This window comes from Peromyscus maniculatus, chromosome 4 (genome assembly GCF_049852395.1).
Source record: "Peromyscus maniculatus bairdii isolate BWxNUB_F1_BW_parent chromosome 4, HU_Pman_BW_mat_3.1, whole genome shotgun sequence".
NCBI lineage: Eukaryota > Metazoa > Chordata > Mammalia > Rodentia > Cricetidae > Peromyscus > Peromyscus maniculatus.
In genome coordinates, this window is record NC_134855.1 from 141,276,082 (window position 1) to 141,300,464 (window position 24,383).

General features: G+C 54.2%; 1 protein-coding gene across 7 annotated transcripts in view; it reads left to right on the plus strand.

Annotated features, from left to right (window-relative positions):
* Sulf2 (sulfatase 2) overlaps positions 1-24,383 on the plus strand; it is an 84,753-nt gene that overhangs the window by 53,952 nt on the left and 6,418 nt on the right. For all 7 annotated transcript variants that reach the window (XM_042276831.2, XM_076571143.1, XM_076571142.1 and 4 more), the window contains 11 exons: positions 10,442-10,593; positions 11,734-11,903; positions 15,972-16,122; positions 17,954-18,129; positions 19,231-19,359; positions 20,053-20,109; positions 20,681-20,810; positions 21,927-22,143; positions 23,017-23,245; positions 23,329-23,425; positions 23,846-23,940. In XM_042276831.2, coding sequence (XP_042132765.1) covers positions 10,442-10,593; positions 11,734-11,903; positions 15,972-16,122; positions 17,954-18,129; positions 19,231-19,359; positions 20,053-20,109; positions 20,681-20,810; positions 21,927-22,143; positions 23,017-23,245; positions 23,329-23,425; positions 23,846-23,940 — 1,603 coding nt within the window. The remainder of the gene's footprint in view (positions 1-10,441; positions 10,594-11,733; positions 11,904-15,971; positions 16,123-17,953; positions 18,130-19,230; positions 19,360-20,052; positions 20,110-20,680; positions 20,811-21,926; positions 22,144-23,016; positions 23,246-23,328; positions 23,426-23,845; positions 23,941-24,383) is intronic.

Genomic DNA, 24,383 nt, shown 5'->3' on the forward strand with positions numbered 1-24,383 from the left:
TTTGTTGTCCCCTAGCCTCTGGTGCCAATGCCAGGAGCATGTGTGACAAACAAAACGTCACCGGTGTCCCTAGAGAGGTCGAGTCCCTCCACTAGCCTTCCATACTCTACACACAGACTGCACTGGACGGACGGGTCCACCCACCCCACCCCGGCTCCCTGCATCCACCCCTGTCCTGTAGCACTCTTACAGATGTTAGTTTCCATTTTAATTACACTGGGTTGTGTGTGTCACAGCATGTGGGTGGAGGCCAGGGGACCCGTCAGTTCACTCCTTCTGGAGGTTGAATTCAGGTCATCAGCGTTGAGCCATCCTGCCAGCCCACAGAAAGCCTTTGGAGTAGGACATGCCGGTGGCTGCCCTTGCCCAGGGGGGATGTGCAGCGTGGCCACCTCAGTCAGGTCCATCTTGTCAGCGGCTGGCTCATCACATACCCAGTCTTGGCAGGTGCTGGACTGGGGTCCACAGGGTCCAGACAGGCTTGTGCCCTCTGGGCCCTCCATCCTTGGTGGCGGGGAGAGACAAACAGGAAAGCTGGTGTTTCCACAGGTGGTCTGAGAACACTCTGGGAGGAAGTGACCAGGGAGGGCAGAGGGGAAGGGACAGGCAGGGGCATCTCAGATGTCACACTGCGAAGGGGCTGGTCCATGAGAGGACAGAGGAGGTGAGTGGCCAAGCAGAGAGAGGAGCATTGCAAATGTCTTAGGGTGTTTAGGGAGCTAGAGGCCTGGGGCGTCTGAACCCCGTGAGCCAAGCACAAGTCAGTGAAATGGAGTCGACGGTCCTGAGTTTAGAGGCTCCTCCTGGCTGTCTGCGGACGATTCTAAGAGGAGACAGAAATAGAGGGTGAAGTCGGGATGGGCAGGTGAAGGGGGTAAGTGTTGTGTTCTCTGTCTGTCTCTGTCTGTCTCCCTCCCTCCCCCTCCCCCTCCCCCCTCCCTGCCTCTCCTTCCCCCACTCCCTGTCGGGGTCCCCTAGGCATTTGAAACAATGCTCCAGCAGTGAGCGCTATCCCTAGTCCCTAAACTTCTCCCCTTTTCTGTACTTTCTTGGCCAGCGCTCACCCACTTTGTGGGCTCTGGACATAGGCTCCAAAGAGCCACCAGCAGGGCTCTGGGCACTTGGGTACAGCTCTTGAACGATGGTCTCCGGCGGGTTCTTAGGACCTCACACCCTCTTCTGCCTTTATGTCTCTGACCTCAAGGTGTGGGCCCTGGGGCACACGTGTGTCCCCGGGGCACGGGAGACTCACGGACTGACCATAGGAACCTTGGTGGCCGAGGGACTGAAGTTGGTGGCTGTGGCTCTCCCAGGGTCCTAGAAGGGAGGGAAGAAGGGTGAACAGTGTGGGAATGTGGGTGTGTATTGGCCTCACATTACGGAAGGGAACTACCACACGAAATTAAGTAGTTAATGAAATGTCAGCCGTGCATAGTGTGATTCAGCGGCTCGGCTCCAGAACATTTCAGCTCCTCAGTGGTTATTTATCAGTTCTGTTGATGTTCAGTGTGGGTGGAGGTGGTGTAGGATGAGCCTGTGCCAAAATTGCTGCCATCCTTGAAACAGCCCTGTTGACGGCTCTACCCAGATGGCCAGGGACCAGGGAGGGAGGAACGGGCTGTACGCTGAGCGAGCCCTCCAGCCAGCCCTGCAGCAAACCGCGGCATGGACCGGCACCTTTCACACGTGCTGGCCTCCTGCACAGCAGTGAACCCTAGTGCTGAGCCCCCACCGCCAAACAAAACAGAGGGGTGATACCCTCAGCATGGTGTTCCGCCAGGAGCTGGCAGGTCCAAGGTGCAGATGTAGTCACTCTGCAGGCTTGCACTCACCCACGTGTGCCCTGGCCTGAGGAGATGCTCAGAAGGGAAAGTGCTTGCTATCTGAGCATGAGGACCTGGGTTCGAATCCCTAGCACCCACAGAAAAAGCGAGGTGGGATAGCACACACTGGTAATCCTAGCACTGGGAAGCAGAGGCAGGAGGATCCTGGGAGCATGGTGGCCAGCTGGGCTAACCAGTGGTGATCACAGTGAGCCAGTCTAGGTCCACTGAAAACCCTGTCTCAAAGGATAAGAAGGAGAGCTAGGGGAATAAACTCCATGTCAGCCCCTGACATCCATGTGCACACACACCCCTACACATACATGTGCACATCCATCCATACACCACACACAACAACAGCAACAAAACGTGTCCTCTGAGAGTCCCGTTTGTTTCCTCCATTACCCGAATACCCACAGCAATGCCTCCTGTGCCCTCCAGTGCCAGGCTTCCAGCCAGCTCGTCTCGATCCCTGGTCGCTGCAAGACACAGCTTTTCCAGACCACAAATGCATTGTTATGAGGCAATTTGAGTTTGTTTCAGGGCTGGGAGAGATAACAGAAGGGCTTGTGCCTCCCATCAGTCGGTGAATGGCTCCCCAGCAACCCTTAACTCAGACAAGTGGAGCGAGGCAGCCAGGCGGGGAGGCACATGCCAGCTGAGCTGCCGGCTCCAAATGGTGAGCACTGGGCAGGGCAGGGCAGAGCAGGGAAGGACTCGGGGGCTGATCCCTCACATAGGAAGGTGAGCACGCCCGTGATTTCCCACATCTGGCATCAATTAGACAAGGTACTAACAGGCAAGAAGCCGGTAGGCTGAGGACCAGATGTTTGCTGTGATGAACGATTTTAGTGGCTCTTTAGGAACTTGTGTCGTGTGGATTTTAAGCAATATCCATGAACAGTCAGCCCCCACCACCACCACCACCACCATGCCATCTCTGCAGATTCTACCTCTGTGTGTTCAACCACCAAGGATCAGAAGTGTTCGGCACCAAGTGTGTCTCTGCTGGGCATGCCTAGAATTGTTTTCTTGTCATTATATCCTAGACTAGAGAGTGTAACAGCTGTCCATGTAGCATTATCTCGAATTAAGTGGTATAAGGAACCCGGGGACAGGCTGAAGTGTCCTGGACTCTGTGTGGGTCTGTGGTCTGGAAAAGCTGTGTCTCTTAGCCACAGGGGCCTGGAACCACCCGAAGTCCCGAGGAACCCAGAGGGGAACACTTATTATCTCCATTATAGACGGAGAGGCTGAGGTGTCCAGAGAGAGAAAGAGCCAGGCACACTGGCCCAGACCTGTAATCCTAGCACTCAGGAGGCTGAGACAGGAGGATCAAGTGTTCTAAGCCAGCCTAGGCTACGTAGCAAGACCCTATTTCAGGAAATAAGAAAGAATAAAAAATTTGCCAAGGGCACACCATCTTCAATGCTGTGGGATTTCTTCAGAGTTCCTTTCATGTGAGGATTTGGGAGGTGATGGGTTTGGAGTCACTGCATTTTTGTTTAACATTAGTGTGTGTGTGTGTATGTGTGTGTGTGTGTGTGTGTGTGTGTGTGTGTGTGAGAGAGAGAGAGGGGGGGGGGTGTCAGAGGACAACTTTCAAGAGTCTTTTCTCTCCTACCACATGGGTCCCAGAGATTGGTCTCAGGTTGTCTGACTTGGGGACTAGGGCTCTTCCTCTTCCCCACTGAGACATCTCACCTGTCCTGTTTAGAATAGGTAACGCCACTTCCTTCGGGAAAAGGTACAGTGTTTGCGCCCCCGCCCCCCACCGACCCCTACAATCTGTAAGCTCCCCCTGGGCTCCTGTGGCCCGCACATTCGTTATTTTTGTCACGCCCACTTTTCTTCACTGATGGCCTTCAACTAAGTTCCTCCAGCTACCAGTGGCGTCTCAGGGACAGTGGCACTGCCCGTGTGTCTCTTGTGTGGGACTGCTCCGTCACCAGGTATGGGAAACACCACCACTGCTCACCCTGCTGTCCACTCAGGAATGGCTTTGGTGACAATGTGTCAGCTGCAGACCACGCACGAAGGGACGCACTTGACCCTTGACCCTGATGTCCTGGCCACACAGTTTATCCTTTGCACAATCAGTTTATGCATTGTGGTGACAGGCTGCACCGTGTAGCAGAGGGCATTTGTAATAAACCATGGCAGCTGAAGCCTGTGTTCTGTCTCCAGGACTTCTAGACCACAGTCAGGACAGGGCACGCAAATCACTTCTCCACTGTAGGCGTAGAACCTGGACCTGGCTCACAGGACCAGTCAGCTACACATCCTATCAGGGGATGTCAATCCAGCCCTGCTTCCTGGGGACTAGCATTGGCTTGTACATTGTCTCTGGCCTTTCTTGACCTGCCATAGTCTTAATCTGCTGCCACATTGTTGTGTCCCAGCACCAGCCCCCAGCCCCCAGCCCCCAGCCCCCTCCCTCAGGTACCATCCCAGCCACTACCACTCTGAGAGTACAAGTTTCCCGGCCCCAGCTCCGATCTGGGCTGCAATCCTCCTCTTGGCTCTCGCTCCAGCTCTCTCTCTTGGCTGCGACTCCCAGCCCCCGGCCCACGCTAATCGGCTTCTCCCACCTCTACTGGTGCCGGAATAACCATTTTAAAAACGGCCCTGGGGAAATCTAATCAAATGAGAGCGAAATCTAATTTGGCACTAAAAGCCTCCGACTGAAGCCCTGATTTCTGGAGCTTCATGGAGCCTGGATAATAAGGTCTTTCTGGGTTTCGCAAGGGTCCAGGACTGGAAAGAAGGAAGGGTGAGAGGATATGATAGGAACTGTGATGTTCCTGGTACAGAGGATGGACAGGGAAGAGCACAGCTCCCTCATCCCACGCGCCTGGCCAAGCCCCGGTGGCTGTGAGCATTTGGAGCACACCAGCATCACAAAGACCTTGGCCTTCATCTTTGGGGGTCCCCAGCCTGGGACCTGGGAGAGCTGGGGGGAACCCCAGTGCCGCTGTGGGATTCAGCCACCTTTCTCTGGTTCTCACGCATCTGCCCAGTCAGGAGCTGTTTCCTACTTCCTGAGCAAGCTGTGGTCCTGGGGTCTTTGGGGGACATGGCAATGCTGTCAATGTGTCCCAGGACACCATCCATGAAATACAACATCTGGCAGGTATGGATGCTGGAAGGCTCTGGCCACTTTGCTGGTCACTGTAGCTTCCAGGAGCCAGCAAATCGAGCCCCTTTTCCTATAAGGTCACCCCCACCCTCCCCGCTCTTCTACCTTGGGTTCCCCAAATGTCCCAAGCTTGCTCCTATCACAGGACTTTGTACCTTGCAGTTCCCCCTGCCTGGCACAGTGTAGTGGATAATCCTGTCAAGCCTCCCTGTTGTTCCCCCCTCCCCCGCCCCCCCCCCCCGTGGTCCGCTTGCCTAGCTAGGCTACACGACCCTATGGTTACACAACCTTCCAAAACAGCGCCACCTGCTGGGGATCCAGTGTTCAAACACATGAGCCTGCGGGGCACATTTTAGACTCAAACCATACCACCACCTCAGGAAGCACAGGAAGCCCTTTGCCTGACAGAGGTTGTTGAATGAATCTGAAGCCATACATGCCCTGGGGCTGTTACCCCAAATTCACCGATTCTGTTTGCTGTCATTGTGGTTTTGATTGATAACTGGCTCTCTTTCTTTCTTTCTTTTTTTCACTCTTTGCACTTCAGTGGCTTCCAGAGGAAACTTTTCCATCCCTGTACATATATACTTTTTCCATTTTAGTTTTATTTTTATTTGTAATATATTTCTAAATTTTATTTACATATATAATGTTTTTGTGTGAGTGGATGCCACATGTGTGCAATTGCCCTCAATGGCCAGAAGAGGGCACCAGATATCCTGGAGCTGAAGTTAATGTGCAGTTGTGAGCTTGGGGCCTGGGGACCAAACCTGGGTCTTCTGGAAGAGGAGCTCGCTCTCACTACCTAGCATCTCTCCACACATACCCCAGTATTCCAGGACTGGGGTGGGGTGGGGGTGGGAGGCTGTCTTACCTTCTTCATTGTTGAAGTTCTGAGTCAGTACAGGAAGAACCGTAACTGATGGGAGCCAACCTGGGTCTGGTAAAGGTAACGTGGAAAGGCTTCTTCCTGATGACATTTGAGCTTCCAAGCCTTGTTCCAAGCTCCAGCTGAAGTACCTCCCAACCCCCGCACGCACATGCTAAAAAATTCCTTCTTAAAACAGCACCCACCCACAGCTCTCTGTCTCTCTCAAGGATAAGCCAGAAAAGGGGTTGGGCTCCCGAGTTCCCAATTTATCCCTTCAAACCCTCAAGTTGTCTGGGCTAGTGGTCAGCAAACTATGGTCCATGGACTATATCCGGCCCTCCATCTGTTCTTATAAATAAAGGTTTATTGGGACACAGCCACATCCATTTGCTGATATCTTTTCTGCCCCTGTTTTCTACAAGGGTACCTGCCACAGAGGTGGTCTAGCCTGGGGATGGACCCTCTGGGCCCTGCTGTATGTGGATCCTCAAGCAGGAAGGGCAATGGGGAGCAAAGAGGTAGGCGTGTCGTGGAGTAGATCGTGAAGGCAGAATCACCTGCATCGAGGAGTGAGGACCCTGGAACACTGAGGACGTTGATTAGACCTGGCCTGAGGCAGCCCTGATCTCCTCCAGCCTTTTCAGCTCTCAGAGTATGGTTCCAAAGGACCCAGAGATGCCCCAGGGCTGCTGGGTGATGGTGGAGTTTTTAAATAAGGTCACAGTTTCTCCTCTTGGGCACCACTGACATTTTGTTCTGGAAGGTTCTTTGTGGCCAAGAGGCTGCCCTGGGTGTTGGAGGGGGGAGCCATCTAGCAGCCCCTAGAGTCATCCATCATAACACTAGAAGTACCACCCTCTGAGCTACCAGGACCATCTGGGAGACAAGGGCAGCCTGGATGGAAGGTCCACTTGGAGAACTGAGCATGCACAACAGGGCGTCCTGACCTTCATCCTGGACCACCCTAGCATGACCTTGCCGTGCTCTGTGGGAAGGGAAAGACTGGCTTCTTGTTCTTTCAGAGAGCGGTGGGATCTGCTTGCCTCTGAGGACCTGGTCACTCCAGTCACCCAGCCAGAAACACCACACACACACACACACACATACACACACACACATACACACACACACATACACACACCTTGTCACTCCAGTCACCCAGCCAGAAACACTACACTACACTACACTACACACACACACACACACACACACACACACACACACACACACACACCCTAACCAGGTTCTGTCTGATCATCTCTCTGCCTTCCCACGGACGGATTCTTCTTCCTGTTTTCCCTTATCTCTGGTGCTTCGATTCTTGCAAGCAGTATTTCCTCTGCATCTCTCAGGAGCAGCCGCCCCTGGCCCTGCACTACTGAGGAGTCCTCGGCAGATACATCTCCTTTGTCCTGTACCTGAGGAACTCTGGAATCCCAAGCTCCAAGGACATGGTTCTCTCCACCAGCCCCCTGCCAGGTCTCCAAGGATCTCCCACTTTGTCGCAGCTGCTATCCCCTGAGGCAGCAGGCTGCCCCAGCTCTGTTCTCAAAGGTCCACCATGGAGGCCCCACACTGTCCTCTGGACCCACAGGAGCCCAGCCCCTGCTGCCTTCTCCGATAAGCATCCCTTCCATCCCTCCCTCATCCTGAGTGTTACACTGGCACCCACAGGCACGCCCTGTTACGGGCGTATCCCCTATCAGTGTGCTCTTGAGTTCTCCTCCCTTCCCACCTCAGACAGTCAAGGTCCTGTGCTGGCCTCAGTCATGGTGGAGTGACTCGGGACCTCAGGGTCCCTGACTGGAAATAGGGGACTAGGGTGTGACCTCTGTGCCAAACAGTCTGTCCCCTCGTCCTCGGGGAGAAGCTCCACATCTCCCCCCTTCCTGATGAAGTTCAGAGCGGTGTGCTTTTGTTAACCACAGGCATTGTTGTTGACACAGAAATACACGGTGGCCAGATGGCCACACCACAAAGGCCACCAGTGGCCTCTGTGTGTCTGTAAGAAGTAAAGTGGGACCGTGGTGCTAAAAACCCCCAGACCCCCCAACCTCCTCCCCTCCCTGCACCCAGCACTGACCAGCACTGTGGATTTCTGCTGCCCAGATTTTGAATTTCATTAAATCACATCTTTTTTTAATTTATTTATTTTTATTTTATGTGCATTGATGTTTTGCCTACATGTGTGTCTGTGTGAGGATGCCAGAGACCCTGGAACTGGAGTTACAGACAGTTGTGAGCTGCCATGTGGATGCTGGGAATTGAACCCAGATCCTTTGGAAGAACAGCCAATGCTCTTAACCACTGAGCCATCTCTCCAGCCCCTAAATTACATCTTTTTAAAAATATCACTGGAGCCGGTGGTGATGGCGCATGCCTTTAATCCCATCACTCGGGAAGCAGAGCCAGGTGGATCTTTGTGAGTTCGAGGCCAGCCTGGTCTACAGAGTAAGATCCAGGAAAGGCACCAAAACTACACAGAGAAACCTTGTCTCGAAAAAAAAATCACTGGAATTGATATTTTAAATTTTATTTTTTGAATTGTGTGTGTGTGTGGTGAATGAGTGAGACTCCTGTGCTGGAAGATGGCATTGGGTCCCTGCAACTTGAGTTTCCCGACCATTGCCCAGTGTAGACGATAGGAACTAAACTTGGCTTCTCTGCAAGAACAGTATGTGCCCTTAACCTCTGAGCCGTCTCCAGCCCTGTAAAGATTCTCCCAATGGATTTCCACCTGGTCTGTCTCTCATACTGTTAGCATGTGCCCACACTCTTGGATGTAGGGCAAGTCTGTGCCATTTTCTATTACATGCATTCCAGAGTTTCATGACACATCTTCCCCCTAATGAACTTCTTGTTTCTGTTTGCCTTCTGAGTGTGCTGCTGTCACCATATCCTGGGTGGCTCTTGATGAATATGGGCATGCTTTTCTGTGGGGTAAATATTCAGATTGCTGGGTCAGAGCCCACGTTCAAGTTCGGCAGACAGTGCCAAAGAGATTCCAAAGTGTTGGTCCAGTTGGCACACGCCAGCTATCTGCAAGAACGCCAGATGGTCCCCACCCCCACCAAAATTTGGGGTACTGTCACCTTTTCTGGGACCATGGAAGATGGACTCCAGAGCATCCATAGGCCTGAAAAGGGGTACCTAGTCACTGTTCTACCACTGTGAAGAGACACCATGACCAAGGCAGCTCTTACAAAAGAAAGCATTTAATTAGGGGCCCCCTTACAGTGTCAGAGGAGAGTCCATTATCATCATGGTGGGGAGCATGGCAGCATGCAGGCAGGCATGGTGCTGGAGGAGGAGCTGAGAGTCCTACATCCTGATTCACCGGCAGCAGGCAGACAGGGTGAGACGAGGTCTAGCGTGGGCTTTTGAAAGCTCAAAGCCCACTTCCAGCGACACACCGCCTCTAACCAGGGCACACCTCTCCCAACAAGGACACACCTTCTAATCTTTGCAAACAGTTCACCAGCTGGGAGACCAAACGTGCAAATATGAGAGCCTGTGGCAGCCATTCTCTCATAAACCACCACAGAGGAGACGAGACTCGTACTTCTCACTGACCTGCAGCAGAAATGACCTGTTTGCTTCCCCCATGCTCACAGGCCACAAACCAGAATCCAGGACTTTGTCTTCCATAGAAATCACTGACATTTTAAGCAGGATATGGTGGTTCGTAGCTGTAATCCTAGTCCTCAAGAGGTTGAGGCAGGAGGATTGCTGTGAGTTTGAAGCTGGTGTGGTCTACATAGTTCCAGGATAGCTTGGTCCACAGTATTAGTCCTTGTCAGGAGAAAAGAAGGTGGGGGTGGGCAGGGGAGGGAGGGGGCCACTGCCATCTGAGCCCTGCTACAGTCGTTACAGAGATCACAGAACCAAATACTTCCACTCACCACTACTTAGAAATTGTCATTCCTCGGCAAGTTTTTGCTTTTGATATATTTCGTGTTTTTTATTATTTTTACTTAAAAATTATTTTAAAGTGTGTGTGTGTGTGTGTGTGTGCGTGTGTGTGTGTGTGCGTGTGCGTGTGCGTGTGCGTGTGTGTGTGTGTGTGTGTGTGTGTGTGTGTGTGTGTGTTTAGCATTACAGGCAATTGTAGGTCACCTGACATGGGTGCTGGCCCTCAACTCGGGTCTCAGGGAAAGCAGTGCATATTCTTTTTTTTTTTTTTTAATTTATTATGTACACAGAAGAGGGCGCCAGATCTCATTACAGATGGTTGTGAGCCACCATGTGGGTGCTAGGAATTGAACTCAGGACCTCTGGAAGAGCAGTCAGTGCTCTTAACCCCTGAGCCACTCCTCCATCTGCTTTTGATCCCTTATTTTTAAAGGACGTATCATCTACTGTACATTATTTTAGTACTTCTATAGCCATACTTCAAAAGGCCTTGACTTTTCCCTGTAATCCTGCTATCCGTTTTTATCTTGTACATGCAAATCTCGGTGAGAAGGGGCCCTGGGCTCCCCTCTTGCCAAAGGGCAGGGGGCGTATTGGTCTCTGGCTGTGAGCAGTCATGTTTGTCAACATCGTTCCGTGATGCCAAGGCCACGTCTGGCTGCTCCCTCACGCCTCTGATCCCCTGTTCCCTTCCAGCTTTCTTCGGAAAATACCTCAATGAGTACAACGGATCCTACGTGCCTCCGGGCTGGAAGGAGTGGGTCGGACTGATTAAAAACTCCCGGTTTTATAATTACACGCTCTGCCAGAACGGGGTGAAGGAGAAGCACGGCTCCGACTATTCCACGGTAAGCTGTGCCCTCCCCAGGCCCAGCCGGGAGAGCCCTGCCCTTCGCTTGCCTCCTGGGGTTGGCGCGCGGGTTTTCCGTCTCTCTCAAACGCCACCTCCTCCGAGAGGCCCCATCACTGTCCCAGCCCGGTTTCTGGAGTCCGGGCTCCAACACTCAAGTGTGACATCAACAACTCGCTTCTCTGTGCCTCCATTTCTGCGCGGGGATTGTGACCGTGCCCACTCTCCGCAGTTACATGAGTAAACACAGACCCGTTCTTGGCGGGCTGTAAACACTCAGCTGTGTTATCGTTATCCTTTCTGTCTGTCATGGAGGGGGACCAGTTGCTGCCCCGCCTGCCATGTCCCCTCCTCTCTCCTGCGCTAGTGTCCTCCGCCAGGTTCCACCTCTTAGTTTCCTTTCTGTTGCTGTGAAGAGATACCATGAGCACAGCAACTCTTATAATGAAACATTTAATTGGGGTAACTTACAGTTCAGAGGTTCAGTCCATTATCATCATGGTGTGACATGGTGGCGTGCAGGCAGACATGGTGCTGGAGAAGGAGCTGAGAGTCCTACATCTTGATCCACAGGCAACAGGAAGTGACTGAGACACTGGGCGTGGCTTGAGCATTTATGAGACCTCAAAGCCTACTCCCACGGTGACACACTTCCTCCAGTGAGGCCACATTTCCTCCAGCAAAGCCACACCTCCTAATAGTGCCACTCTGTATGAGCTTACAGAAGCCAGTTACATTCAAACTACCACACTTGATGAAAGCAATGATCACATGCTGCTACTCATTTCCCCTCTCCACCTGCACGGTCCAGGATCCCAGCCAGGGGCTGGTGCCACCCACAGTGGGCCGGTTTTCCCACCTTGTGTAAAGCAATGGAGATAATCCCCTTCACAGCCATGCTCGGGTCTGCCTCCCTGCTGATCCTAGATTCTATTAAGGTGATGATAAACACAGCTGTCATATTCTGAGTATTGTCCTTGCTTATCCAATGTCCACCCTGCCATCAGCTCCACAAGGACAGTGATCAAGGCAGGTTCATAGCTCTGTGCCTGATGCCTAGCATGGTGTGTGGCACATAAGGAGCACTCGGTCTAAAATCCCCCAGTCCTCACCATTCTCTTGCCTCTCCCTCCCCCAGGATTACCTCACGGACCTCATCACCAACGACAGTGTGAGCTTCTTCCGCACATCCAAGAAGATGTACCCACACAGGCCCGTGCTCATGGTCATCAGCCACGCGGCTCCCCACGGCCCCGAGGACTCAGCCCCTCAGTACTCGCGCCTCTTCCCCAATGCATCCCAGCACATGTAAGCCTCAGCCCCAGCGTGGCAGAAGTCACTGGTAAACATGGGAGTGGGCGGGTCAGGGCTCAGCAACGGGACACCTGTGACGTAGCTAAGCCTTCCCTATAACTGTCCTGGTGAAAGAACCCAAACGCCGCCATGGCAGCACTCGAGGGGCAGAAACAGGAGGGTCAAGAGTGCAAGGCCAGCCTCAGCTACATAGACAGTGAGGCTAGGCTGGACCGCATGAGACCCTGTCTCAAAAAAAAAAATTAATAATAATAATAATAATAATAATAATAATAACCAGCAGCAGGGAATGGGGGAGCTGGGGCGATGGCTCAGTCAGTCGCCAGGGCACACAAAGATCTCGGGGGTCCAGCTGTTTATCAGGTGTGGCTCTAAGGACACAGACCAGCCAGCCTGGCTCAGCTCAGGATGGTTTCTGGACTGGGATCCGTGTCCTCACACATCCTCATACTCGCGGATCTGCACCCCCCCAGGCTCCCTTTGTGAGGCTCTGTGTTTATATCCTACGAGTAAACCATTCCTTCTCGGACGGAGCCTGCCCGCTTCCTTCACGTGTCAAGTCACCTGACAGAAGGGGCTTGGGGAAGGGAGGATTTATTTCCGTCCCCAGTTTGAGGGTCCAGGCCGTCACATCGGGGAGCGCATGGCGGGCAGAGCAGGAGGCATCTGCAGTCGGGACAGAGATGAACTCTGGGGCTCAGCTCGCCTTCTCCTTTGTATTCAGTCCAGGACCCCAGGTTAAGGGATGGTGTTTCCCACATTCGGGAAGGTTCCTACCTCTTCAATTAAATCTCTCTGCAAAAACATAAACCACCCTCCCAGTTCCTAGGGACTCTAAACCCAGCCTAGGTGCCAACAGATACTTACATCACAGTGTCCACAGTTCCACCAGCTTCTGGCCGTGGGTGGGCCTTTGATCTTCATGGTGACCCTGGTGTATCCGTCCTCTGTTGCCGTGTGACAGATGACTCCAGAGTTTAACCCGATTAAACAGCAGGCTCACAACACCCCATAGCCCGTCAGCGCGCTGAGGCCCGACCGGCTGCCTGGTTCTGGCTGTGTAGGCCTCTCTATAAGGCGGTACAGGAAGCAAAAGAGAGGTCAGGAAGGAAGTCACCATCCTTTCTCCCCGGACAGGGGACACATACCACCACGGTGCTGTCGGGGAAGCCTACAGAGGCGTGCGAACACCAAGAGGAGGGGCCGTTAGGGCCGCCTCTGATGCTGTCACACTTACTGTCCCCATTTTACAGACGAGGAAACACAGAACGGTCATGGGCACCTGAGGTCACCCAGCCACCGCTAATGCGTCCCGTCTCAACCCACCCCGCAACGCCCTCCCTCCAACTGGCTAGTACAGCTTTCTAGAAAGCTCTCTGGCTTTACTCTGCCTTATGCTACCTCAGGCTCAGCAGTGACACCCAGCAGCCCTTGCTGTGACATTCTAGGGCAGCAAGAACAGGACAATTGGGCCTCCACCTGAATATCCAGGGTGTTTAATTTTCATTACAGTCAGAATGCAGCAACCCTCCCCCGGCTCAGCTCTGGTGACTGACAGTGTGACGCACTCAGAGGGAAGACAGGGCTACAGGGAGGAGCTGACAGGAGATAATGAGCTGCATTTGGGGGGACAGCGACTGCATTTGGGGGACAGCAGGCCTGAGTGCTCGGTACAGCCGCTGTATAAATCTGCCTGCCTGCTCAGCCCCCTGCGCCCACTGCCCTCTTCCCTGGGCTGTGGGGGGGTGGGAGGGGGCGACAGCACTCTCTCCTGGGCCGGCTGCCTGACAGCCAGGGTGGGTAATGTTTGACATTGCCTGCTCCTGGACTGTCCCTTTGAAGTGAGATGACAGACTCTGACAATGGGTGGCAGCCCCCAGCTGCTTGCCTGGAGACACCTCACTCCACCTCGGTGGCTCTGGGAGGCTCTTGTCCCTGGAAGACAGTGGCTCCCAAACAGCTTCTCGGGAACGAGCGGCGAGGAGAGGGCAGGGTTCTGCATGGGTGGTGGAGTGTAGAGCCTCCAAGTGGGCATCTCCCCCCTCAGCAAGCCTGCCCATCCCTGCTCCCGGAGCAGACGGTTGGGTCTGTGACAGGCATCCCTGAGCCAGTGCCAGCTCCTGTTCACTCCTCTCCACACCCCTCAGGGCCTCACTCTCCCACTGTGCCACACACCTGCACACACTGCACACACCTATAGACACTCAGGAACACGGGCCACACAGCACATGCATGCAGGCGCACATGCATGTTCAGACACATACATGGACATACACAGATACATGCACACAAGTACACAGAGACGCACCATACACATGCAGACACACACAACAGGCACAAAAGAACTCACACTGAGACACACGGGTAAACACATTCAGATACACACCACACACACACACACACACACACATGACTAGGTGAACACACAGATACATAAGCTCCCAGACCTGCACAGACACCTGTCAGCCCTTGGCATGTCTTCTAACATGTGACATCTGAGGACAAGCCCCGGTGCCGAGCCTCCCTTCCCAAGACCTGTGAAGAAGGGGTCTATGCTGACAGACTGGAGTGGCAGGGTCACAGTCTGCTGACTCCATACGGCCTCCCAAAGTGAAAGTGTGATGAAATGCACTCCCCGGCTCCCAGTGGCCACCTGCACCACCCTCCAGGCAAGACGGTCCCAGATAGGACAGGTGCCAACCTGACAGGGACAGCCATTGTGTCCTGGAGTCTAAGCCTGGGTCGCAGGGAGTAACTTCTGCACACTCCGGCTGACTGTGGCTCTGCCACTGCCCCGGCAGCCCCTTCTGGCTCCCTGAGATGAGGTTTGTTTCCAAGAATGTTCTACATGGAGGTCATGCCCTGGACCAGCCGTGTGGGACACGGGCATTTCTCATAATCAGAGAACGCGTGGGCTGGGAAGGATTTAGCGGCGGGAGGCTGGGGGTGGGGGTGGCGGCTGGGGGCCTAGCTTCCTCGGAGGCACATAGTAGCATCCCCATCTGCTGCAAGCTACCATGGTGCCATCTCGTAGAAGACCCTTTGATATGTGACGGAGGGCTGGGGTCCCCAGGCGGGGGGCCAGCGCTGTGCCAGGGAGAGAGAGCATTGGCTGTTCTGACAAGACCTGCCCCTCCCTCCTCCTCACATACCCACCCCCACCCCTCTCTGAAAAGCCTGTCTCGAGAAAGAAGACAGCTCTCAGCCATAGATTTTCAGCTTGCTAGGGTAGGGATGGGATCTGAGGGGACCCTCATGTTTTGAGACCCAGTGGACAGTGGAGTGAAACCCTCTTCCTGTGGGTTAGCTTTTGGTTTTACAGTTGTTTGTGGGTTTTTGTTTGTTTGTTTTGTTTGTTTGGGGTTTTTTTTGTTTGTTTGTTTCCCAGAGAGGGTCTTACTATGTCCAAGCAAGCCTTGAACTCATGATCTTCCTGGCTTAGTTTAAAGGGAACTCAAACCTCAACTGGAAGAATAATCGTGACAAAGAATCAAAAGTATGGTATGTCTCACGTACCATCTGTGGACTTATAGACAACATCCTCAGAGCGTGAGCCCCGCACGCGTAACTGTGACGAGCTGAATTTTTACATCTGTTTCTTGCCGCTTTCTCACACCAAGGTCGAATGTGAAAGGCTCCCCTATCTGTGTGTGAAAGGCTCCCATATCTGTGGTCCCTCCCTTCACTAGTCTCGTAGCCATTTGTGTTCCCCGGGGCTAAGAAATAAGCTCCACGTGCCATGCAGGGATGGGAACTTAGCATCAAGTTCTGGGCCTGAGGAGGCTCTGAACTGGAGCCTCTTTTAAAGGGTTGATGAATGAATTCTAGAAAGTTCTTAAAGAAGGGCTCATGCCAAGCTGAGAGGTGACAGACTGGCTTGGGGACTTAAGTTGATTGACTGCTCCGCCACCCCTAAAGGTTGTCTCCCTCCCGTTCACACCTTACGTCAGGAGGGGTTCCCAGGTGCTGTTTAGTGGGCTCCCGGGTGCCAGTGACCACTTGCCCCCGACTGGAGCAAGCTGCTCCGAGGCACTTACCTTGACTGCCTGTGTTTGCCACCAGCACCCCGAGTTACAACTACGCCCCCAACCCAGACAAGCACTGGATCATGCGCTACACGGGACCCATGAAGCCCATTCACATGGAATTCACCAACATGTTACAGCGCAAACGCCTGCAAACCCTCATGTCTGTGGACGACTCCATGGAGACGGTAGGCCCTGCCCCGCGGCCCGACCCCCCAGCAGGCCTCTGCCTCCTGAAATCTTCCCATGAGCCTGTGCTGCACAATGGAACTGTGTGTAGCCTACTGCTTTTATTTGTTTGTTTGTTTGTTTGTTTATTGGAATAGGGTCTCATTCTGTGTAGCCAGGCTGGCCTAAAACTCAATAAGCAGCTAGACTGGTGTCTAACCCATGGTAAGCCTCCTGAGTTCTGGAATTACAAACAGAAGCCACCGTGCCCGGCTGCTTCAGTTTCTTTAAAAAAAAGAAAGAAAGGAAAACAAAACGCTTACATTTTCAGTAGCTTTACTGAGCTATAACTCACACATCATGCAGTTCCCCCAGCTGAAGTGTGCAGTGCAATGGGTATTTCATTTTGTTTGGTTTTTAAGACAGAGTCTCATGTAGTCCAGAATGGCCTGGCACTCACCATATAACTGAGGATGACCTTGAACTCCTGACCCTCCTGCCTCTGCCTCCCAAGCGCTGGGATTGCAGGTGTGAACTGCCTGGTTCATGTGCTGCTGGGGACTGAACTCAGAGCCTGTGCATGCCCACCAAGCACTCTATCCAACTGAGCCATGTCTACAGCCCTCCCGGATTTACACCGAGTTGTAGAACCATGACCACTGTCAATCTTGAACAGTTTCATCATCTCCTACCTCAGGGGGAATCAGCCTTCACTTAGCCATCACCCCCCAGTCAGCAGGCACTAAGCTCTCTGTTACTCTGGATGCAAATGGATCATACAAAATACAACCTTTATTGAACCTTTATTGGCGGGCAGGGGGTGCACACGTTTAATCCCAGAACTGAGGAGGCAGAGGCAGGAGGATCTCTTGAGTTTCAGGCCAGCCTGGTCTACAGAGCAAGTTGCAGCCGGGCGGTGGTGGCGCACGCCTTTAATCCCAGCACTCGGGAGGCAGAGCCAGGCGGATCTCTGTGAGTTCGAGGCCAGCCTGGGCTACCAAGTGAGCTCCAGGAAAGGCGCAAAGCTACACAGAGAAACCCTGTCTCGGAAAAAAAAAAAAAAAGCAAGTTCCAGAACAGCCAGGGATACACAGAGAAACCCTGTCTCAAAAAACAAACAAACAAATATATATATCCCATCCATCCTTCCTTTAGGGCCTGGCTTTTTGTCCCCAAGGCTTACCCATAGTGAAGCATGTGTCAGAATCCCCAGGACCCACAGAATAGAGTGTTCTGACTCTCAAAAGTTCTCCTTTGACTTCCACACACACACTAGAATGTGCTTGTACACATCCACTCACACACATCACACACACACCTTTTTTTGTATTGAATCATGCTCCATTGTGTGGGTTAACAGCTCACACACTAGGGATCCAGAGCTTTCTAAATTTAAATTAACTAAAATACTATAAAATTTAGATACCATTCCTTGGTCACACTGGGCAGCACAGACCCTCACACGGCCACCATCACTGAAAGTTCTGTGCAACAGCTCTGTTTTGTGTCACAAACTCCTGCCCTGGTCACATCTAGCCTCATTCATTCATTCATTCATTCATTCACTCATTCATTCATCCAGTGTCATTTATTGAGGATCAGTGCAAGTGGGACCCAGCTGCCAGGGAACAAAATAGCAAGACCCCACGTACAGCAAGTCTTCCACCCTGGGGCGCTTCCTTTGTAGTGTGAGGGCGGTCCACAGAGGAGGGGACATGGATAAGTGTGAGGAACAGTCCCGGGGCCCTGCAGAGAAGTGGATTTGCCCCAAGGCGTGGAGGGAGACTAGGAGGTGGGGGGGACGGTCCCCCCGCGCTGGGCCGGACGCCTCACCTCTAGCCTCTGCTGCAGATTTATGACATGCTGGTGGAGACCGGCGAGCTGGACAACACTTACATCGTGTACACCGCTGACCATGGCTACCACATTGGCCAGTTTGGCCTGGTGAAGGGCAAGTCCATGCCCTATGAGTTCGACATCAGGGTCCCGTTCTATGTGAGGGGCCCCAACGTGGAGGCTGGTTCTCTGTAAGTACGTCACTTACACCCATATCCCGGTCCCAGGCTCACAGGGAGACCTTGGGTTCTGCTTGGCTCTGAAGCTCAGCCCAAGTCCAAGCCACACACCCCCAGGGCCACAGCTCACCCTGCCACTGAGGTCACCCAGAGTGGACTCCAGGGAGTTTTATAACCTTCTTCTGAGGCAGAAGCCAGGAGTTATGAGCTCCTGTGAAAAACACCAAGGTGGGGTTTTGTGCCAGGAAATACCGGAGGCTGGGGGTTGAGTGGGAAATCTCTTTGATCTTCACCCCCGCTGGGCAGTGGCTGCTCTGGTGGCTGCTGGGGAGAAACCTGGGACTTGAGCAGAGAACCATGATCAGGTGACATCGGCTGAGCCTGTTCCCAGAGAGCAAGCGATCTGCCTTCTGCCCTTTCCTCAAGGACCACCTGGGCCACAGGCCTCAGCCGTGGTCCTTGCCTTCACCTTGGAGGTGGCAACCTGAAGCAGAAATGCCAGCGGGGGCAGAGATGAAGGAAGGGTTGGTGATCACGGTGGCCTTGTCCCTGTAGCAGCTGAGGTATGGGGGGACATCAAGGCTCAGCCAGGATATGCAAAGGCCTAGAGCCCGCACAACAGACCTCAGCACACCTTCAAAGCCAGCCAGGAGGAGACACAAAAGAAAACTCCAGTAAGACAGGGCAGAGCATCTGTCCTCACACCACCAGAGTGTCAAACCCCGCTAGCTAGCCATGGGCTGGGCAGTCACTAAGATGTGATCCCAGGAATGAGGTCCCCTTGCTAAGAGCTAAAAGTGGAGATCGGTGTCACTTGGCTGTCTGGGAAGATCCCTCTGGGTAGAGGATGGCAAGGGCTTAGGCGCCAGACTTGGCATGCCCAGCCAGCAAGAATCCACAAGAGGGTGGACATTTGCCCTAGCGGCACAGGGGGTTAGCCTTAGGGCAGAAAACCTTGGTAAACAAAGGTGGATCCAGCTGAAACCGGCCTCCATGATGGCAGGATGGGAGCTTCCTCCCCTGCAGATGTTCCTCCCTCTTATCTCCAGCTGCCTCTGACCCACGCTAAGCTATCATCCAGGTGGCCAAGTTTCCACTCCCCCTGCCCCCCAGGAACCCTCACATCGTCCTCAACATTGACCTGGCCCCCACCATCCTGGATATCGCTGGACTGGACATCCCTGCAGACATGGATGGGAAGTCCATCCTCAAGCTACTGGACTCAGAGCGGCCAGTGAACCGGTGAGAAGGGAGCAGAACAGACCCAGGGAAGGAGGGCTCCCTGGGGAGCTGGGAAGGCCACTAGCATCAGGAACTAAGGATCTAGGTGCCCCGTGCTAACCCACGAGATAACAAAGGGCCGACCCTCTCTGGAATTCTAGCCTTCCACCCGGGACTGAGGACCCCTCCAAAGCTAAGATGGTGGAAAGTCTGAAGTAACAGTAGCAACAGAGTAATCACAGGGGCAGGGGGGCTGTGTTGGGTGCCTGGGGCTTCCAGCATGGTCCCCAGCAAAGGGGACTTACGTTATCTGAGTCCTAGAGAGGTAAGATGATAACCAAGAATTCAGACTGTTGGTCACGATGGCTTTCATGGCCCTGGTGATGGGTGGTGTGACCGACACATTCCAGGTGTCCTGAACAGCAGAAGGGAGCAGCAGAAAACAGGAAAATAGGTGGGAGGGAAGATGGGTTGCCATAGGGACCAGAAAGGCAGGAGCGCCCTCTGGTGGTCAATACTGAAACTTCCCACTGGCTAACAGGTCTCCATGCTTAGGGTCATCCTGGGGAATGCTGTCTCTTACACACACACACACACACACACACACACACACACACACACACACTTCCAGTGTCCCACTGGTACTCACAATGACTGCCACCACCCTGGGGTCTGGGGCACCTGTGGACAGGACTGGAGCAGCTTGTTTTCTAGGTTCCACTTGAAAAAGAAGCTGAGGGTCTGGCGAGACTCGTTCCTGGTGGAGAGAGGGTGAGTGCCGGGCAGGGAGGCCTCTGCTGGGAGCTCCTGCAGCCACAAAGGCTGAAGGAGGCTGTGCTGGTGACTAGGAGACTTGGGCTATGTGTCCAAAGCCTTAGTGATGATTGGGTGACTGATGCAGAATTCTAATCTGAAGGCCACATGTCCCCTTTGAACGTATTTAGTAGAGGCTGCACAGTGTATTCATTGCTTGTTGATTCCAACTCAAGCCATCTGGAATGAAGAGCGCCTACAGACTTCCCACTAAAACCTAGGTGTGTGGCTGGAGAGGTGGCTCAGCCGTTCAGAATGCTGGCTGCTCTTCCAGAGGTCCTGGGTTCAATTCCCAGCAACCACATGGTGGCTCACAACCATCCGTAATAGAATCTGATGCCCTCTTCTGGCCTGCAGCTATACATGCAGAGCACTCATACAGAAAATATAAATAAATAATAAATAAAAAACTTAAAGCCCAGGTGCTCTCCAGTAGGTCTCCACAGAGCTGAGTGGGGGCCACAGCCTAGGCAAGCACCGGTCATCCCAGGGATTCCCCCTAGTTAAATCAGCGCCATATCTCCCTCAGCAAACTGCTCCACAAGAGGGAGGGTGACAGAGTGGATGCCCAGGAGGAGAACTTCCTGCCCAAGTACCAGCGCGTGAAGGACCTGTGTCAGCGCGCCGAGTACCAGACAGCATGCGAGCAACTGGGCCAGGTGAGGAGGTGGCCCGCAGCCTCCGGGGTGCACTCCCTTGGTTACATGGGAGGCTTTGGTCCCTGTCGGAGTCACAGTGTCCTCTGGGTGTGTGGCCTTGCGCTCCTCATGAGGGAAAAGACCAGTAGGCAGGCTCAGGCGGCGAACAGCGTTGCCTGACTTCTATGGTGTCCTCTGCATGGCTCTTTCCATTTGCGGGAATTAGGTAATAGCTTTCAAGATGTCTTTTTTTAAAGAACATTGCGAGAGAAGCACTAAGAAAACGTGTAATCCAGGTGGTATCCAGGAAAAGCAAGGCCTGGTGTCCAGAGAGCCCAGAGGAGGCTTTTCCCAGGTGGGCTGTGGGGAGGGGACAGTTCCCTGGGCCTCAGAGGGTCAGGAGACAGAAAGGAAGGAGTGAGGAGGGGGGGCCCACGGGCCTATAGATCGAGCAGAAGCGGGGCTCCCCCGGCCCCCCTCAAGGGGTGTGAGGACAGCGGGGAGCTGTGACATGCTCGACTCTGGCTGCTAGTGAGCAGATTGGTGGGGAGAGCACAGGGTGAACAAGACCTTGAGAGCGGTCCAGGTCACGGGGCTGAGTATCACAGTGCGGGTCCCCTCCCCCCAGCCGTGTGACCTGGGGCAAGGGTCCCTACCTCTCTGTGCTTTCTCTGGAAGTGGAGCTCCTGACACACCTCCACGCTGTAGTTTGGGTTTCGCTGAAGCGAGTACACACGGGGACTGGAAGAAAGCGTGGGGCTACGGGAGAGCCAAGCCGGCAGGAAGGAGACCCAAGGAGAAGGCAGGAAGGAGACCCAAGGAGAAGGCAGGGCAGTCTATACCAGGAGTACTGTCTTGGGTCCTAAAGATCAGGCCTCGGGAAGTTTGGAGCAGGAGTAAGATGACCGTGACAGAGGGCCACTCGGCCACCATCGCTTTAGGGAGACACCAGGACTGTCGTCTTGCTGGCTGATCCAGCTCTGTGCAGACAGGAGAGAGGAGCAGGCACTGAGACGTGGCAAGGATTTGGCCTTTGCCAGACTGAGCAAGGGCAGGGAGCGGGGAGGGGGTGTGGCAAGCTAGAGGGCAGGAGCCCCGGTGCCTGAAGCCTGAAGCCCGGCCCTGTGTGTCCCCCAGAAGTGGCAGTGTGTGGAAGACGCTTCCGGGACGCTGAAGCTGCACAAGTGCAAGGGCCCCGTGCGGTTTGGTGGCGGTGGTGGCGGCGGCAGAGCCCTCTCCAACCTGGTGCCCAAGTACTACGGGCAGAGCGGTGAGGCCTGCAGCTGTGACGGCGGCGGTGGCGGCGGGGACTACAAACTGGGCCTGGCCGGACGTCGCAAACTCTTTAAGAAAAGTAAGTGTCACAGGCCTGGCCAAACTAGGCAGGCGGAGCAGTCAGGGCCCAGGCCGTGTGAACTTTCAAACAATTCCACAGACACTTGTCTCCAAGCCTAGGTGTGTCCTAGGAGCAGCCAGATCTCTCAGGAGCCGCCATTCAAGAGGGCGGTGGTGACAGGACAGGCCACGAGGAGGCCAGAAGTGTAGACAGGGACCAAGGCCACGCATGTGGGGCCAGCCGGACACTCTAGGCCCGGTGTCTCCTTCCGGATGGAACCCTGTGGTCTGGAGAGGACAGAGATAAGGTCAACTTAATGTTCTGAAGTCTCCCTCAAATGCCCATTCCAAAGGTGACAGAAGCAGACGGACAGTTGTGGCCCGACAAGAAGCCAGGCGGCATGGACAGGCCTTAGCGTCAGAGGAGGCAGTGGTCAGGTCTGGGTGTGACGTGAGGGACAAGCCATCAGAACCATGCTGACAGTCTGCTTTCGGAGTCCACACTGGCAGACTCACCTGCTCCCCAAATCCACCTGTGACCCACAGGAGGAGGTTGGGGGACATCTTGCCGGGGTTCATTTTCTCCTTTTACCACTTGGGCTGAGGGGATGAAACTCAGATGTCGGCCCCAGGTGAAAGTATCTTGATCCGAAAAGCCATCTCACCAGCTCTCCTGAAACTGTCCAGTCACTGTTGCTCAGGCTGCCTGGTGTAACTACCTCCCCAGGACCCGGGCCCTACTTCCAGAGATAGCTCTCCCAAGCCCACGTGTCAGGCAACAGAGACTCATGCTTGGGGTCTCATCCCTGTCTCAGTTGAAGACCCATGGCCAGGAATACCTGGCGAGGCCGTCCCAGCCTCTCTAACCCGTCATCCCCTCTGCCGCCCACAGAGTACAAGGCCAGCTATGCCCGGAACCGTTCCGTCCGTTCTGTGGCCATCGAGGTGGACGGTGAGGTCTACCACGTAGGCTTGGATAACGTGCCCCCACCCCGGAACCTTACCAAGCGGCACTGGCCAGGGGCCCCAGAAGACCAGGACGACAAGGATGGTGGCAGCTTCAGTGGTACCGGGGGGCTTCCGGACTATTCCGCCCCCAATCCCATCAAAGTGACCCATCGGTGAGAGTCCAGGTGGGGGCACAGGGGCAGGCAGGGCCCCTCTTCACCCCTCAGGGCCACTCACGACCCCTCCTCTTGAGCAGGTGCTACATCCTGGAGAACGACACGGTCCAGTGTGACTTGGACCTGTACAAGTCTCTGCAGGCTTGGAAAGACCACAAACTGCACATTGACCATGAGGTTCGGCCACTTGGGGGCAGCACAGTCTGGTGCCACAGGCTCTGGGGCAGCATCCATCAGGAGGGCAGGGAGACTGGCCGGGGGAAGAAGAGTGGTCCCCATCCCAGAACCCATGACCCCAGAACAGGAATCTGAGTCCTAGAACCTGACAGGTTCAACCCAGAGTCAGCTGGCTGAGGACAACAGTCTATCGTACTTTAGACACACAAGATGCTTCGGATGGAGTTCGTCCTTTCTAGCCTTGGAGGGCTCTGCTGGCTGCCCCTTGGGACAGTAGGACTCTGGTCCTTCAGGGGATCCTAGCTGAGGGGAAAGGGAAGCCCTCTTCCATGGGCAGAACCACAAATGTAGGCATGGCTGTGGACCCTTGCCATCCACCATTGTCCTGTGATTTCTAGCTCCTTCTGTCCCCTCCCTCAGATTGAAACCCTACAGAACAAAATTAAGAACCTGCGGGAAGTCAGAGGTCACCTGAAGAAGAAGCGGCCAGAAGAATGTGACTGCCATAAAATCAGGTGTGTGGGGGGGGGGAGCTGGGAGGGTGGGGGCAGGGGGAGGGGTGGGGGTGGGGAGCACAGGACCCACTCGATCCCTGCAGACCAGTCCTGCAGACACACACTCCCCTCCCATTACTGGCCCCGTTCCTTGCTTTTGAATTGCATCTTCGCTTGTCAGGATGAAGGAGTCAGTGAGAACTCTCCAGGTCTCCCCGGCTCATGGGCCGCCCCTCAGGTGGCCAGGCTAAGCTGCAGCTCTACCAGGAGGCAGGGCCTTCCTTGCAATGCTGGCTCAGTCAGGGACCCACACTGCTTACTGCTCGATCAGGGAACTGCTGGGCTGAGGGACTCGGGGTCCGTGCTAGTTCCAGCTGCCCGAGAACTTCCCACATGGAAAGAAATGGATCCTATCTGTAGTCACTGTTCAGTGTGGCAGTCAAATAACACATATGACTGTGGAA